This window comes from Mustelus asterias, chromosome 4, assembly GCF_964213995.1.
Source record: "Mustelus asterias chromosome 4, sMusAst1.hap1.1, whole genome shotgun sequence".
In the NCBI taxonomy this organism is placed as follows: Eukaryota; Metazoa; Chordata; class Chondrichthyes; order Carcharhiniformes; family Triakidae; genus Mustelus; species Mustelus asterias.
Genome location: NC_135804.1, coordinates 60,030,770 through 60,048,825, shown reverse-complemented (window position 1 = coordinate 60,048,825; position 18,056 = coordinate 60,030,770). Strand labels below are relative to the sequence as shown.

The 18,056-nt window shown below is 44.0% G+C and overlaps 1 protein-coding gene across 1 annotated transcript; it reads left to right on the top strand.

The window, feature by feature from the left end:
• The first annotated feature begins 1,978 nt into the window (after positions 1-1,978).
• Positions 1,979-14,657, top strand: gstr (glutathione S-transferase rho). The gene is made up of 6 exons (XM_078210288.1): positions 1,979-2,263; positions 2,441-2,506; positions 2,683-2,788; positions 7,049-7,167; positions 8,181-8,269; positions 14,386-14,657. Exons 1-6 carry the CDS (start codon positions 2,096-2,098, stop codon positions 14,516-14,518), a joined length of 681 nt encoding a protein of 226 aa, XP_078066414.1. The 5' UTR covers positions 1,979-2,095; the 3' UTR covers positions 14,519-14,657.
• Positions 14,658-18,056: the final 3,399 nt, after the last annotated feature.

The window sequence follows — 18,056 nt, the reverse complement described above, 5'->3', positions numbered from 1 at the left end:
CCTCTTGAATGCTTCAGTTAAACCTGCCTCCACCACACTTCCAGGCAGTGAATTCCATACCTGCTGTGAACCATTCACCGCGTGAAAATCTTTTTTCTCACAACACATTTGCTTCTTTTGCAAATCACTTTAAATCAGTGCCCTCTCATTCTTGATCCTTTTATGAGTGGGGACAATTTTTCCCTATCTACTCTTTCAACCAATCCAGCCAGATGTTCGTGATTTTGAACATCTCTATCAAATCTCTTTTTAGCCTTCTTCTCTTCAAGGAGAAAGTCCTAACTTCTCCAATCTATCCACATAATTGAAGTTTGTCATCCTGGAACCATTCTTGTAAACCTCTTTGGCACTCTATTCACATCCTTCCTAAAGTGTGGCATCCAGAATTGTACACAAGCTGAGGTCTAACTATAGTCTTATGTAAGTTTAGCATAACCTCCTTGCTCTGGTATTCTATGCCACTTTAATAAAGCCTAGGACACTGCATGCTTTATTAATTACTCCTTCACCTATCTGGCCACCTTTAATGACTTATGCACATATACACTCAGATCCTTCTGCCCCTACGCCCTTTAGAATTGTATCCTTATTTTATATTGTCTCTCCATGTTCTTTCAATCAAAATGAATCACCTTACACTTCTTCATTTGCCACCTCTGCCTATTCAATCAACTTGTTTATGTCCTTTTAAAGTTCTACACTGTCCTCCTCAGTTTACAATGCATCCAGGTTTTGTATCATTTGCAAATTTTAAACTGAGCCCTTCACACCAGGATCTAGCTCATTAGTACACTTCACAGAAAGCAGGGGTCCCTGGGGAACTCCACTACAAACCTTCCTCCAATCCAAAAAATAACTATTAATTATTACTTGCTGTTTCCTATTACATGGCCTATTCTGTATCCACATTTCTACTGTCCCTTCTATGAACTATAACTTTTCTCGGAAGTCTGTGGTGTGGCACTCTATTGAATGCCTTTGGAAGTCCATGTACGCCATATCAACAGCATTACCCTCATCAATTCTCTCTGTTACCTCTTCAAAAACTCCAGCAAGTTAGTTAAACACAATTTTCCCTTAAGATATCCACGTGGCTCTTTCTAATCAATCCACATTTTTGATGTGATTATTAATTCTATCCTGAATAATTGCTTCTCAAAGCTTCCCCATCATTGAAGTTAACCTGTCTGGTCTGTAATTGCTGGGCTTATCCTATTGATTTTTTTTGACCAAGGACATAATGTTTGCAATTCTCCAGTCTGCTGGCAGCATCCCTAAGTCTAGGGAAGATTGAAAAATTATGTCCAGTGCCCCTGCTCACTTCCTTCAATATCCTTGGATGTATCTCATCTGGTCCTGGTTTCTTGTAAACTTTAGGTACAGACAGCTTATCCAATACCTTCTCCTTATCGATTTTGAACCCTTCTAGTGACAGAGTTTCTTCCTCCATCACCATGGCTTGGGTCTGCTTCCTTGGTAAAGACACATGCAAAATATTCATTTAATATATTACAGGGCACCTTTTGAAAGCCCAGATAAATTACAACTACTCTATTACCATTGTCTTTCTGTTACCTCCTCAAAAATTCAGAAAGGTTGGTGCAGCAAGGTTTTCTTTTTTGAAATCCATGCTAATTATTCGTTATTGTATTTCTCTTACTCTCTCATACTCCAGAAATTTGATCACGCAATCCAGGCCGACACTTCAGTAGAGGGAGTACTACACTGTGGGAGGAGCCAGATAGATGAGATCCTGTCTGCTTTTGTCCTTTAGGGGTATGAAAATCCCATCCCATCCCATCTCTTTTTGATATGGAGCAGGGAAGATGTCCTGGTCAATATTTATCTTTGAATCAAAAGTAAATAAAACACATTATCTGATCACCAACTCTGATTTTTGTGGTTAAACAATGTACACTTGGTGGGGAAATGGATTAAATAACCGCCGTTAGATGGTGCTGCACTGGGAGTTGTGTTTGGGAAAATGCGTCACCTCTGGCAATGTTGACCGGGATCTGGGGAATGTGTTAATATAAAGAGGAGCTGGGAGACGTGTTACATTGCAAGTTTGAGCAGCGGAAAGTGCTAGTGTAGGATGGCTGAAGGTATGTTCCTATTCTGGGGCTCTGGCTCCCCACCCTGCTGGAGGATCATGATCGTCTTGGAAGAGAAGAAATTGCAGGGATACCAGCACAAGATGTTATCTTTCGAAAAGATGGAACATAAATCAGCTGAAGTTATGGCAATAAATCCGAGGGGCCAGGTGACGACTGATAATTTGATATTACCCTCCCCCGAGAAACTTTGTATGTTTTCTGTCATAGAGAAAATAGCTTGTAGCGTACTGGCTGCAAAAATGTTCAGATGTGTGTGAAAAATCGAAAGATAAAAATCTGCCCTTAGAATTTTTAATTTGCAACCATGGTTTTTATCATTACAGTTACCCAGTTTCCGTCATGGAGACAATATTTTGAACGAATCTTTTGGAGCCTGTCTGTATTTGGAGGTGAGGTATTTTTAAAAAACTGTACATATTGTACATTTAAGCAATTTTGGAAATGTTTGATTTCTCGTGTTGGAGCACAGTTATTCCAGTTGCTGCAGGTTCAGTGTCGGTGTGCTTCTGATGGTGGCAAATATCCCATGTTTGAAGGTGAACGTGTTTGCTCTCTCCACTTGCAGAACCAATTCAAATCCCAAGGTACCCAGCTAATCCCAGACGCCGGAGATGACCAGGCTCTTGTTTACCAGAGAATGCACGAGGTTCTTACTCTGCAGGAAAAACTGGGTGAGTCCCCCGAGCTTCTCAGCATTGCAGCTGCTGCCATGGTTTTTAAATCGTTCTCTTGAGAACGTAATGGGCACATTCCCGAGTTACAAAACGTTGTAGAATGGATAGCCTGGCTATCGAGTAATCTATCTCAAAGCCCCAGACATCCCACTGCACTTTAAAAACCGACGAACTACTTGTAAGGTAACTCGAAAGCCTGTTTTGAGGGGAGTGGGAGAGGAAAACTAGGCTAACAAAAGAAGTATTGAATAATTTATAAAATGAGAACATGCTGGATCCATTCCCCTCGTCAGATGGCGTCTGTGCAGAGAGAGGCAGTTAATGTTTTTGTTGTTAGTTCATTATTGGATGAAATGTCATTGACCTGAAATGATAGATCCTGTTTTCTGTCCTTATCTGGCGTCTACAACATTTTTCTGTTTAATTGTTTTTCAGTTCTTGAGTTCTACAGTAGTCATTGAAGTCTGGATACTGATTTCTGTGGTTCCAGCCCCTGCAGAGATCTTCTGTGGGGCATTCAATTGAATAGCTATAGTCTTCAGTTCTGTTTCCTATCATTTTTTTAGTTGCACATAAAGGGCAACTATCTACATAACTACTATATATAATAAATATATATAATATTATAAATGTATATGTATATATTTTTTTTTCATAAATTTTAGCTCCCGTTGACGTGTGTGTTAAAATGGATGAGAAATGTTTCACCATGATGTGGAGGTGCTGGCGTTGGACTGGGGTAAACACAGTAAGGAGTCTAACAACACCAGGTTAAAGTCCAACAGGTTTAATTGGGAGCAAATGCCACTAGTTTTCGGAGCACTGCTTCGTCAGGTGAGTGGGAGATCTGCTCATAAACAGCAAACGGGGCATCTAAAGACAAACTCAATTTACAGAATAATGAATGGAATGAGAGTCATTACAGCTAATCAAGTCTTCAAGATACAGACAATGAGTGGAGAGAGCATTAACACAGGTTAAAGAGATGTGTGTTGTCTCCAGACAGGACAGCCAATGAGACTTGGGTTCTTGATATTGGGTTCTTGTCACACTATCTGTAACACTCACAACTTGCCTGGACTTGCAAAGTCTCATTGGCTGTCCTGTCTGGAGACAACACACATCTCTTTAACCTGTGTTAATGCTCTCTCCACTCTCATTGCCTGCACCTTTAAGACTTGATTAGCTGTAATGACTCTCATTCCATTCATTATTCTGTAAATTGAGTTTGTCTTTATATGCCCTGTTTGCTGTTTATGAGCAGATCTCCCACTCACCTGACAAAGGAGCAGCGCTCCGAAAGCTAGTGGCGTTTGCTACCAAATAAACCTGTTGGACTTTAACCTGGTGGTGTTAGACTCCTTATTGAGAAATGTTTACCAGTCTAGTCGTCTTTTTGTTTGCATTTTCCATCTATATTCTTTTTTTAAAAAAAGTTAATGGCTTCTGTACTCTGAAAATGTTTATTCATAGATGCTAAGATTGAGTTCTGATTTGAGGGTTCCAAATCCTTTCAATTGTGGTTAATGAGCTGGAAGGGATGAATTATAGATTATTATATCCTTATCCATGATCTGAAACAGCCACCATGATGCACTTTACACTTGATATTGAATTAAAATCTAAAGATGGATGCAGTATAAAAGTAAACATTGCAACAACTCAACACCGCATCAGTGAGACTGCATCTAGTGGACCACGTAACAGTTTTGGTCTCCTTACTTGGTAGCGATACACCAGCATTCTCCTCGTGTTTGCGTGGGTTTCCTCCGGGTGCTCAGGTTTCCTCCCACAGTCCAAAGATGTGCGGGTTAGGTTGATTGGCCAGGTTAAAATTGCCCCTGAGATGCGTAGGTTAGAGGGATTAGCGGGTAAATATGTGGAGGGTAGGGCCTGGGTGGGATTGTGGTTGGTGCAGACTCGATAGGCCGAATGGCCTCCTTCTGCACTGTAGGGTTTCTATGATTTCTATGATTTCATTGGAAACAGTTCAGAAAAGGCTCACCTAGGCTGATTCTAGGGATAAAGGGACATCTTGAGGAAAGGTTGAGCCAATATCCATTGGAGTTTAGAATGAGATGATCCTACTGAAACACAAGATTGAGGGGGCGTGCCACAATAGAAGTTGGGGAATCGAGTACCGGGGACACATGAGGTGGAGGTCTTTGGAATTCTTTATCCTAGGGTATTTGTCTAACTCTGTCCAGAATAAATCAATATTTTTTTCATCTGCAAAGGAGTTGAGGGTTATGGGAAGGCAGGAAGGACTTGAGTGGACGGCCAGATCCGCCATGATTTTATTGAATGGTGGAACAGATGTGAGCAGTTGGGCCCTTCTTGTGACTTCCCTTTAGTAATCGGATTTATTTGCCATATCTCATGGTGGCACAGTGGTTAGCATTGCTGCCTCACAGTGCCAGAGACCCAGGTTCAATTCTTGGCTTGGGTCACTGTCTGTCTGTGTGGAGTTTGCACATTCTCCCCGTGTCTGCATGGGTTTCCTCCGGGTGCTCCAGTTTCCTCCCACAGTCCAAAGATGAATTGGCCATGCTAAATTCTTCCTCCAGTGTAACTGAACAGGTGCCAGAATGTGGCGATTAGGAGATTTTCACAGTATCTCCATTGTAGTGTGAATGTAAGCCTACTTGTGACTAAAACTTTATATCTTCAATATTAATGTGTCCTGCCCATTCAGCAGCATTCCAAGAGTCCAATTTCCAGATATTTGCATACATGGTGAGCATATATTGTACCTGAGTAGAATTCTTCAAATGTCTTGGAGGAGCTGCTGGAAGCCTTAAAGTGCATCAAGGTGGATAAATCCTGGGGGACCTGAAAGTGTATCCCAAGACACTCTGGGAGGCTAGGGAAGAAATTGCGAGTCCCCTGGCAGAGATATTTCAATCATCGATAGTCACAGGTGACATGCCTGAAGATTGGAGGGTGGCAAATGTTGTGCCTTTGCTTAAGAAGGGCTGCAGGGAAAAGCCTGGGAACTACAGGCCGGTGAGCCTCACATCCGTAGTGGGTAAGTTGTTAGATATTTTGAGACAGGATGTACAAGCATTTAGAGATGCAAGGACTGATTAGGGACAGTCAGCATGGCTTTGTGTGGAAAATCATGCCACCATGATAAACCATCATAGACCTCCACCTCATGTCCCTGGTACTAGTGGTGTGCCTCAAGGATCAGTGCTGGGCCCACTGTTATTTGTCATTTATATTAATGATTTGGATGAGAATATAGGAGGCATGGTTAGTAAGTTTGCAGATGACACCAAGATTGGTGGCATAGTGGACAGTGAAGAAGGTTATCTAGGATTGCAACGGGATCTTGATCAATTGAGCCAGTGGGCTGACGAATGGCAGATGGAGTTTAATTTAGATAAATACGAAGTGATGTATTTTGGTTGATCGAACCAGGACAGGACTTACTCAGTTAATGGTAGGGCGTTGGAGAGTTATAGAACAGAGATCTAGGGGTACAGGTTCATAACTCCTTGAAAGTGGAGTCACAGGTGGACAGTGGTGAAGAAGACATTCAGCATGCTTTGTTTCATTGGTCAGAACATTGGATATAGCAGTTGGGACGTTTTGTTGAAGTTGTACAAGACATTGGCAAGGCCACACTTGGAATATTGTGTACAGTTCTGGTCACCCTATTATAGAAAGGATATTATTAAAATAGAAAGAGTGCAGAAAAAATTTAGTAGGATGCTACTGGGGCTTGATGGTTTGAGTTCTAAGAGGCTGGATAGAATGGCATTTTTTTCTCTGGCGAGTAGGAGGCTGAGGGGTGATCTTTTATGGAGCTCTGTAAAATAATGAGGGGCATAGATCAGCTAGATAGTCAATATATTTTCCCAAAGGCAGGGGAGTCTAAAACTAGAGGGCATAGGTTTAAAGTGAGAGGGGAGAGATACAAAAGGGTCCAGAGGCAATTTTATCACAGAAGATGGTGAGTGTCTGGGACAAGCTGCCAGAGGTAGTTGTAGAGGCGAGTACAATTTTGTCTTTTAAAAAGTGTTTAGACAGTTACATGGGTAAGATGTGTATAGAGAGATATGGGCCAAATGTGGGCAATTGGGACTAGCTTAGGGGTTTTTAAAAAAAAAGGCGGCATGGACAAGTTGGGCCTAAGGGCCTGTTTTCATGCTGTAAGCCTCTGACTCTAAACTGCTGTTACTCGTCCTACACTTCCTGAAAACCAGTTTTAATCCATTACCCCCATGTCAAAATTATCTTGCTTGTTCACAGGTTCTGTGGTCTATTATACCTGGAAGGTTCCAGAGAGTGAGCGTCATGATTCTGCTGTGGAGAGGAACAAAAAGACTCTGAGTGAAGAGTTGATGCTGTGGGAAGGATACCTTGGAAAGGTAAAGAGGGATGAGTGTAACCAGGGAGAAGATGTCAGACAGGAAACAAACCATTTCAGTAAACAGGAGCACAGTCTGGTGTTGCATTTGGGGAAATTAAACAGCTGTTATTTAAATCCATCACTCCTCCATATTTGACTTTCTCTCGTGCAACAAACGTTTTGTCAATCCATCTAGGCTGTGGACCAAAAATACTTGGTTTTTGTGCAGCCTTGTGTTGTACTTCAGTTTTATAGCCTTTTTATTTTTGGGTGCCTTTCTGCAAAATGTCTTAAAGGTTTAAAGTTTATTTGTTAGTGTCAAAGTAGGCTTACATTAACACTGCCATGAAGTTACTGCAAAAATCCTCTCGTCACCACACTCTGCCTGTTCAGTTGCACTGAGGCACCTAACCAGCACATCTTTCAGACTGGGAGGAAACCCACCCAGACACTGGGAGAATGTGCAAACTCCACAGTGACCCAAGCTGGGCATTGAACCCGGGTCCCTAACTAACTGCTGTACCACTATGCTACCCCACCAGTCCAGTGTGTATACATTTTCCACTAATGCTGTAGTACTTTGTTGCTGTCCTTTGAGGAGTAAATTGGTGAGTTTATTCCTTTCCAGTACAGAGCTGGTCTGATTGCTTAATTTCTTTAAAAAATTGGCTGTCAGACAAGATTTTCCATGAACCATTTACTGAAGATTTACTCTTTCCCTGATTGAATCATTGGAGTGAATTTTGGCTGACGAAGCCTTCGTTTGGGCAGTAATAATTAATGAAGAGATTTGGTTACCAGTTGGGAATTCAATAATGCAGAATACTTGGTGCTTGAAACAGCTGGGATTAAATCCCTACTGCTGATGGGACGAATGTGGTGGGGTTTTCTCTTGTTCTCCCAGATTTGCCTGGGTATAGCCTGACAAAGTGATCCCAATGACTCAGGACAAAAGCTATTGAAGTGGTTTTTAAAAATGTGGACAGACTTGTTACTGTGATCTTTCACAATTTTCATTTTTTTATCTTCCAGTTGGGTCCTGATTCCTATCTTGCTGGGAAAAACTTCACAATGGCAGATGTAATGCTGCTCCCACAAGTAGCCTATGCTGTTCGCTTTGGGTAAGTTGCTCATTGCTTCAATTGTCTGCACTTGTTCTGCAACTCTGGTTCCAAAATTGATTGTAAAGCACATCTTTGTATCTTGTAGGTTTGTTGTATAGAACATGGCACAGAAACATGCTGTTCAGATCAACTGGTTCATGCTGATGTCTTTTCTCAAGTAATGCTTCTCCTATCCTTCCTCACTTGTCAGGATAATCCTCTTGTCTCATTGTGTATCTGTCTTTCCTCTTGAGCATCTATACTAGTTGCCTCAATTACTCCTTATGGACATTCTAACATGGAACCTGAAAAATTGTTTCTGAATTTCCGATTGAAACTAGCTTTTCATACCAGCTTTATAAAATACATTGAATTTAAATTTCACCAGATTTTCATCCATGCCCCACCCCAAGTTGGTGACTATCTTGTGTTAATTGGCCACTAGTTCTTCTGCCCATAAGCATTAATAGCTATCATTATACCTTCTCTTGACAAAAGCAATCCATGTTCACTCTTCCCTGATAGTTATCTTGCATTTCTAATATTCTAGCAAATCTTTCTGCACCATTTATACAGTGCCTCTATTTTATGTGCATCAACCAGGGCTGCACAAAATGCTTCAAGTATGGTCCTACCAAATAATACTCTTACTCAACCAAACAACCTATTCTTCAATTGCATCCCTCCGAAATGAAGTTCAATATGACCGCAAACCTGTGGTGATCTGTGTATCTGTACTCCCAATCTTTTTGCTCCATAGGACAAGGCATCACATGGCCAAATGAATTCTGTCTTCATAGAAACCCTACAGTGCAGAAAGAGGCCATTTGGCCCATCGAGTCTGCACCGACCACAATCCCACTCAGGCCCTACCCCCATATCCCTACATATTTACCCACTAATCCCTCTGACCTACGCTTCTCAGGACACTGAGGGGCAATTTTCTTTTTAGCATGGCCAATCAACCTAACCCACACATCTTTGGATTGTGGGAGCAAACTGGAGCATCTGGAGGAAACCCACGCAGACATGAGGAGAATGTGCAAACTCCAGTGACCCAAGCCGGGAATCGAACCCAGGTCCCTGGAGCTGTGAAGCAGCAGTGCTAACTACTGTGCCCTTGATCGAGGGAACCAGCAGATTAGCTGATTGAAGCAGCGCTTTCATGTTGTCCTTAAACTTTCATTTGCGCAGGTCCCCACTTCCATTTTGTATCTACTACTTCGCAAGGAACAGTGGCACCAGCACACAGTTCTGGCAGAAACTTCCTGGAGTAATTTGCCATGCCCAGAAATGACCTGACTCGGGCACACTTCTGATAGTTTTGCCTTCATCTTCCACTAGGGACAGACCCTGAACTGATTTTGTGACCCTGTCTGGCAGATGCACTTGCTACACTTCAGGTGCAGCCATGTCTCTGAAAATCTCTTAACACATGATCCAGGTTGCAGATGTGCTCATCAGTTTTTCCTAAGTTGTGGGTGGCATGGGGGCATTGCTGCCTCACAGTGCCAGGGACCCAGGTTTGATTTCAGCCTTGGGTGACTGTAAAGTTCTCACATCTCCCTGTGGGTTTCCTCCCACACTCCAAAATGTGCAGGTTAGGTGGATTGGCCTTGCTAAAAATTGCCCCTTTAGAGTCCCAAGATGTGTAGGTTAGGGGGATGAGTGAGGTATGGAGATAGGGCCCAGGTGGGATGCTGTTTCGGAGAGTTGGTGCAGACTTGATGGGGCCAAATGGCCTCCTTATGCACTGTAGGGACTCTGATTCCTGTGATCAGAATGTTGTCCTGGTGAACTGTTACATGAGGAATCCCCTGCAACTGATTGTTTCATTTACCCTCTGAAAAAATCACCAGACTGGAGGAAACACAAAAATCAGACATATATTAGAACAAAACCTTGTGTTAATTGTGACATACTGTTTTAAATCATCCTCTAACAAAAGCAGTGGGTAGCTGTGGCTCATGTCCAGTTTTGTGAGCGTCTTGCCTGCTAAGAGGGTTGAAAACAGATCTTCCACCTGCAGCAACAGGTAAACATCAGCTTAGAACATAAAACAGTACAGCACAGAACAGGCCCTTCGGCCCACGATGTTGTGCCGAGCTTTACCTGAAACCAGGATCAAGCTATCCCACTCCCTATCATCCTGGTGTGCTCCATGTGCCTATCCAATAACCGTTTAAATGTTCCTAAAGTGTCTGACTCCACTATCACTGCAGGCAGTCCATTCCACACCCCAACCACTCTCTGCGTAAAGAACCTATCTCTGATATCCTTCCTATATCTCCCACCACGAACCTTATAGTTATGCCCCCTTGTAATAGCTCCATCCACCCGAGGAAATAGTCTTTGAACGTTCACTCTATCTATCCCCTTCATCATTTTATAAACCTCTATTAAGTCTCCCCTCAGCTTCCTCTGCTCCAGAGAGAACAGCCCTAGCTCCCTCAACCTTTCCTCATAAGACCTACCCTCCAAACCAGGCAGCATCCTGGTAAATCTCCTCTGCACTCTTTCCAGCGCTTCCACATCCTTCTTATAGTGAGGTGACCAGAACTGCACACAATATTCCAAATGTGGTCTCACCAAGGTCCTGTACAGTTGCAGCATAACCCCACGGCTCTTAAACTCCAACCCCCTGTTAATAAAAGCTAACACACTATATGCCTTCTTCACAGCTCTATCCACTTGAGTGGCAACCTTTAGAGATCTGTGGATATGGACCCCAAGATCTCTGTTCCTCCACAGTCTTCAGAACCCTACCTTTGACCCTGTAATCCACATTTAAATTAGTCCTACCAAAATGAATCGCCTCACATTTATCACGGTTAAACTCCATTTGCCATTTTTCAGCCCAGCTTTGCATCCGATCTATGTCTCTTTGCAGCCTACAACAGCCCTCCACCTCATCCACTACTCCACCAATCTTGGTGTCATCAGCAAATTTACTGATCCACCCTTCAGCCCCCTCCTCTAAGTCATTAATAAAAATCACAAAGAGCAGAGGACCAAGCACCCTGTGGCACTCCGCTAGCAACCTGCCTCCAATCCGAAAATTTTCCATCCACCACCACCCTCTGTCTTCGATCAGACAGCCAGTTACCTATCCAATCGGCCAACTTTCCCTCTATCCCACACCTCCTCACTTTCATCATAAGCCGACCACGGGGGACCTTATCAAATGCCTTACTAAAATCCATGTATATGACATCAACTGCCCTACCTTCATCAACACACTTAGTTACCTCCTCAAAACATTATATCAAATTTGTGAGGCATGACTTGCCCTTCACGAATCCGTGCTGACTATCCCGGATTAATCCACATCTTTCTAAATGGTTGTAAATCCCATCCCTAAGGACCTTTTCCATCAATTTACCAACCACCGAAGTAAGACTAACCGGTCTATAATTACCAGGGTCATTTCTATTCCCTTTCTTAAACAGAGGAACAACATTCGCCACTCTCCAGTCCTCTGGCACCATCCCCGTGGACAGTGAGGACCCAAAGATCAAAGGCTCTGCAATCTCATCCCTTGTCTCCCAAAGAATCCTAGGATATATTTCATCAGGCCCAGGGGACTTATCGACCTTCAGTTTATTCAAAACTGCCAGGACATCCTCCCTCCGAACATCTATTTCCTCCAGCCTATTAGCCTGTAACACCTCTTCCTCAAAAACATGGCCCCTCTCCTTGGTGAACACTGAAGAAAAGTATTCATTCATCACCTTGCCTATCTCCACTGACTCCATACACAAGTTCCCACTACTGTCCTTGACCGGCCCTAACCTCACCCTGGTCATTCTTTTATTCCTAAGTGTTTTTGCTATTCAATCTTGTAAAAATATCAAAATGCAGTCCTGATGGACTTTAAACTGGAAGTAGCTAGTTACACAGGCCCTGGTAAGATTAAACTCTCAACCTGTGCTACTGATACTCACTCATGCTCACTAAAAACATCTGTGCATGCCTTCAAATAAGGAGGTGCTTATTATAACACTACTATCTCATTCAGCTGTGTTTGTTTTTCTTATCAAAAATAATGCCTATCTATCTCTGAGAAATTTCAGCCACACTTGTCTTGTGTTGTGGTGGTATCGTCCTTCATTTTGACTATCTTGTCAATTTGTCTGGAAAATTAAGATTTTTCTGAAGTCTCTAAGTATTAACTTGTACAGTGATACTTGTTCCTCTGCTTCCTGTCTTCCAACTAGCTATTGTGCCCACTGACTCCACATGCTCTAACATCGTGCATTTGTCAGTGATACTTTTTATTGAATGCATCTTTACACATTACACTTGCTGTATTGCCTTCATCTACTCTTCAGTGTGAAGCAGTTTGGCTAACTTAATGGAAGGTTGATCTTTCCCTTTATGAAAATGGAAAGGCCAATAAGATTGCCATTCTAGGTTTATCTATTGTCTCTGGTTTACTATGAGCTGACTGGTCTGTAGTTCCCTCTTGCACTACTTCCTTTCCTGATGATTAAGTTAATGTAATTATACTTCCTAGATTCTTGAAGTTTCAGATGCAATCAGTTTAGCCCAAACACTTTATCTTTTGAATTTAGTTTTCCTTTTGTGGTTCTCATTTAAAATCATTCCTCATGTTCAATTGATTTGCCTCCCTAGTCACTATAATTTGATGTGGAGATGCTGGCATTGGACTGGGGTGGGCACAACACCAGGTTAAAGTCCAACAGGGTTTTTGGTCGCACGAGCTTTTGGAGTGCTGCCCCTTCATCAAGAGCCACTCTTTAACTACAGGACTTTAACCTGGTGTTGTGAGGCTTCTTAATATAATTTGATATCTCTTCCATTTCATTGAGTTTTAATCTTGATCTGACTTTTTTATTTTGTACCCAAATATTTTGCTTATAATTTAATATCACAGTTCCTGTCTTCCATCTTAATTGCTATTCTTGGTTTTTTTTCATCTCCCTCAAGTTCATCTCTGCTGTCCATGTACTTGGTGTTGCCATCTTTTACTTCCTTGTCATCCATGCTATCTTAATTTTAGTCTGGATTCCATTCGGGAATGATTGTATTTTTCCTGGATTCTCCGCTTCAATTGCTGATCCACATCATTGTAAACTTTTGGTTTGCCAACTAATAATCTTGACCCCCTAGTACCTTGGTACTTTTGTAATGTTTATTTCCTTTTTATTGTGGTCACTATTACCTTGATGTTCACTTCTCTATTCCCCATTTTCAGACCCAGTAGCAAATCCTGCCTGTCACATTCCTTTTCAAAGCAATCATGTACATATTGTTGGAACTCCATTCCCTTAATCCTCTTTTGTATACCTCTTCAGGCTTAGGATGCCAAGTATTTTGGTTTAAATTATAATTCCGTACAAATAAAATGTCTAAAACAAGTGCAAACTATATAATGGGGTGGAGCTCTCAGACTTTTCGCTCAACCTCCAATAATACTTACAAATCTCCAAATTTTCCTCATATGCCACTGGAAACACCATTTCCTTTTCACCAAACTGGTAGTGGTTAAAATAACCAAATCTGGGCCAGGATTCTCCCAAAACAACCAGTGCCCAACGGGCTGGAAAATGGGAATTTCCTGCCTCTTTGTTGGGCATACTTGCCTGAACGAATCTGAAACACTGCATCAGATTGCCTTGGAAGGATTCATGCCGGTATGTGGGGGGCATGGCCAATACCTGCTGGAGAGACTGGAATCAGTGTGTTGAGCAGGCCACTTGGCATGTGTGGATCTGTCAGCGTGAAGATCGGCATATGTGCACTGCCCTCTCGCCCCCTTAAGTGAGGACCTCTGTTAATGGGGGAATAGTTACAAGCCATGCTAGTGGGAACCATTCCCAGCAGTTGGGGTGGGGGGGGGTTAGGAAAGAGAGAAGCTAGCCCGGAGAATATTGTCATACTGATTACGCTTGAAAAAAGGGCTTTGGAGACTCGTGATCAGCCAGATGCCAGTTGCAAGTCCTCCTGATGTCTCCCAGCCTGCTGCGCTACTTTCTTTTTCAGTAACAGCAGCTGTCCACAAGAAGGCACTGGCACATCTTCTTAAATGCTTGGTGTTTAAGGGCAAGAGATGTTGTTTGAAGCCGTGTCATGAGTTCCACTGATTTAACAAATCATTTTGATCTTTTCAGATTATCAACTGATAAATATCCCAAGCTGGTGGAGTACTACAATAGAGTGAAAGAGCGACCCAGCATCCAGGCTTCGTGGCCTCCCCATTGGAAGGAGAGCCCTCCAACCATGGACATTTTGAAAGATGTTTGAGTTTGACAATTTCTGATCCATATTTGCATCAGTAACAGACCCTTTATGCATTACTTGTGTTGGCCTTTTGCATAAAGATTAACTTTTGTTATGGTGCAATCTGTCATTGCTCTGTTAAACCTTATTAAAATATTATAGTAACAAATGTAGCTTTACTGAGTGTATTCATCTTTCATCTATACCAATCTAAAAGTACTTTTTGTGAGTGGCAAGAGCAGCATGTTGTTTCCCTGAAGGTGGTGCTAGACCTCCATGAACCAATACAGTGTGGTGATTTTTAGAGTTGTTGAAATGAAATTTCCAGGTTATGACCTAACAGCTACTTGCAATATTAGTGTTACAGGGAGGGGGAAAGTGTTCCCATGTGCCTGCTGCCTCTGCCCTATGAAGTGGGTGGGAATGTGGAATTGCAGTTACAATCAGATCAACTACAATATTAAATGGTGAATCACCAGAATCCCTACAGTGTGGAATCAAGTCTGTACCAACAGCAATCCCACCGAGCCTCAATCCCTGTAACCCCACACATTTACTAGTCCCCTTGACACTAGGGGGCAATTTAGCATGGCCAATCCATCTAACCCACACAAACACTGAGAGAACATGCAAACTCCACCCAAAGCCAGAATTGAGCCCAGGTCCCTGGTGCTGTGAGGCAGCAGTGCTAACCACCATACTGCCCCAGAAGGCTTTTGGCAAGATCTCTCATAGCAGACTAAATGTTTTTTTAAAAAGTGCATGGGAATCTGGGTAGTGTCTTGATGATTGGAAAGCTGGTTAGCAGATAGTGAAGAGCTGGCATAAATGGGTCTTTCCAATTGGCTGGCAGTGACTAAAGTGGTACTGCAGGGATCTGTGCCAGGACCCCAACTGTTCACGTATATGAATTATTTGGAAACAGGAACTAAATGTATTAGTACCATGCAAAGTTGGGCGGGAGGGTGAGCTGTGAGGAGGATACAGAGATGCTTCAGCATGATTTGGACAAGTTGAGTGTGAGGCATGTGTAGTAGGTATAGTATAATGTAGTTAAATGTAAGGTTATCCACTTTAGTAGCAAAAATAGGAAGTCATTATTTGAATGGGTGTAAATTGAGAGAGTAAGCAGGCAATAAAACAAACATGGTATTTGGTCATCTTAGAGGATTTGAGTATGGGAATAGAGATAATGTGAGGGGGGGAAAAAACATGAAATGTAAATAAGCCTGAGGTGCTGCCCAGTTCAATTTATTTCAATTACATTTGATTTATTTTTACATGTCTGTTCCCTGACAGGCAGGTTGTTAAATTGAAAGACAGGCTGGCTGTGGTGCAGGAAGGCATGCACTGGTTGGCTACAGTGGGGATGAGGGAGAGATTCCAAAGACAAGGGATAATAGGCATTCATCTTCCTCCTGGCCCACAAGCAGTACTGGAAAAGCACCTACCTGCTGGATTTAGCTGTGGTCTCCCACCCCCGGCAACCCCACCTGCAAGTATCAAACTTGAATCCCTCCTTGTGATAACTGAGTTCCATGGGGAATCTCTAATCTCTTTGTGGAGCTCATTGCATATGTTGACACCTTGGTGACAAGCAATGGCCTGCCCAGGTGGAACATGTCACCTGAGCCCCTTATAAGGCAGACACTGGGAAGGATCTGCAGAAATCTTGTCGGGACTTGTGGTTCTAGTGATTCGAGTCACCTACATTCAATCAATTGGTGCTGAACTGCATAATTCCAGAGTTGTGCTGAATCTGAGAGGAGCCACACACAAGAGCTGCTGCTTGATTAGAGAGAGGCCTGGATAACAGGAGGTGAGGGCTTGAAGGCCTCACAACCTGCAGGAGGAGGGAAGAACAGAAGGATGCATGGACTGAGTCTGGGCTGACTGGCCTGTTTAAGTGAAGGTTGGTGTTTGCTGGAGGAGGAGGAGGAAGGCTTACTTTTTTTTTCAACTGCAGGAGTGAGAGGTGAAGACTACTTTTAGACTTAAAGCCAGGCCGCTCCTGGGCTGAAGACTTTCAAATCCTTTCGCTGCTTCCCGACCCTGCCTGACCTGGGGCACCTGCCTATCTTGGTGCCTCACCCATTCACCATCTTCAATCCTGTGCCTCCTGCTCTTCCCTCTCTCCAAGGCACCCCTTTCACTCCATGCCTACAGGAGAGCACCTCAGCTCACATTTACACCCCCCACCGCCCCACCGTTTCTGTTACATACACACATGAGTCATATCATTTCTTGGGATGGGTGTAGCACTCCCCAAATAGCGACAGCTGGTGGGGCCCTCCAGGGCCATCTATGAGGGAGTGGGTGGCTTTCCGAGCTCCCGCTGCTCCCACAGCCCTGTCACCCTTTCAATTATTGACCAAACGCCTGGGAGTGAAGTGCTCCACCCACTCCAACATGATCATCGAGTTGTGAGTAAAGTCAATGGACGGGGTTGTCCGCCTCTTGGCCATTGCCGCGGGCTCAAAAATGTACGGTAAAGCCATCTTCTTTCTGAAGGCCGAGCGGATGATGCACCTCGCTCTCAAAAAGGGGCTTACGGTGAGCGGGACCTTCCTGGCATTGGGCCCTCTGGAGGCCATCACCCAGAGAATAATTATATCAAATTTCCCACCCTTTATCCCTGTGGAGCTCATTCTCCCCCACCTCCATCAGCTGGGGGAGGTGAGGTCTTGGGTGGCCTCAATTCCACTCGGCCTGAAGGATGCCTCCCTAAGGCACATATACTCCTTCTGGCACCAAGCTTTCATCTGCTCAGCCCAGGAAGATTGCCTGGTGGGAGGCTTTACCGTCCCCCATGAGGGCGTCAATTACTGTGTTTTATGGGCAGTAGACAGTGTGTAGTGCCATACATGTAAGGAGGTGGGGCAAGTTCACCAGAATTGCTCCGCCTCCAAGGCTGCTGACACAACAAAGGCAGCCACAGCTGGCACCTCCGCACATCCCTCTCCCCCACCCCACCCCCCCCCCAATCCCACCTCCACCCCACCCCCACACTGATACTCCAGCTGGCTCCCTGCAAAGGGTGGCCACGCCGGCAGCAGCCACTAGCTCGGCTGCTGTCGAGGAGGGGGCGAGAACGTCAGCAACCAGAGGTCGAAGCGGCGGAACACAGCCTCATAACCAGCACCTCAGATACCCCAACTGCCAGCTTGGGGAACAAGACCACCTCCGGGCCTATCACTTCAAAGAGATCCGGGCCCGTTGATATCTTATGTTGTGTGCTGGGTCCGACGTTGTCCCTACGCAGGTTCAGCCTCAATGGGGTGCGTGGCCCTGAGCCAGTGGTCCCCCTAAAGAGGGTTGACATACCCGGGGGGTGGGGGGAAGGTGGGGGGGGGCGGTAGGGAGGGGAGGGGAGGGGCAAGGCAAAAGGGGCACCTTTACTCTTGCTTGGGCGCCCCTAAAGAAACAGCACTACACCTTGGAAATGGGGAACTCCAGGACCCTTGAAGTTATCACCGCTCCCCCCCCCACCTCTGCCCCATTCCCACCGTGATGAAGAAGAAGTGGCGCCCTTGCCCCCTTCCATTTTTGCCCTGCCCCCGGA

Coding starts and splice junctions, on each gene's coding strand:
- gstr (XM_078210288.1), top strand. CDS start 2,096: ATGGCTGAAGGTATGTTCCTATTCTGGGGCTCTGGCTCCCCACCCTGC. Junction 2,507..2,682: donor GAGCCTGTCTGTATTTGGAG/GTGAGGTATTTT, acceptor CTCCACTTGCAG/AACCAATTCAAATCCCAAGG. Junction 2,789..7,048: donor TACTCTGCAGGAAAAACTGG/GTGAGTCCCCCG, acceptor GCTTGTTCACAG/GTTCTGTGGTCTATTATACC.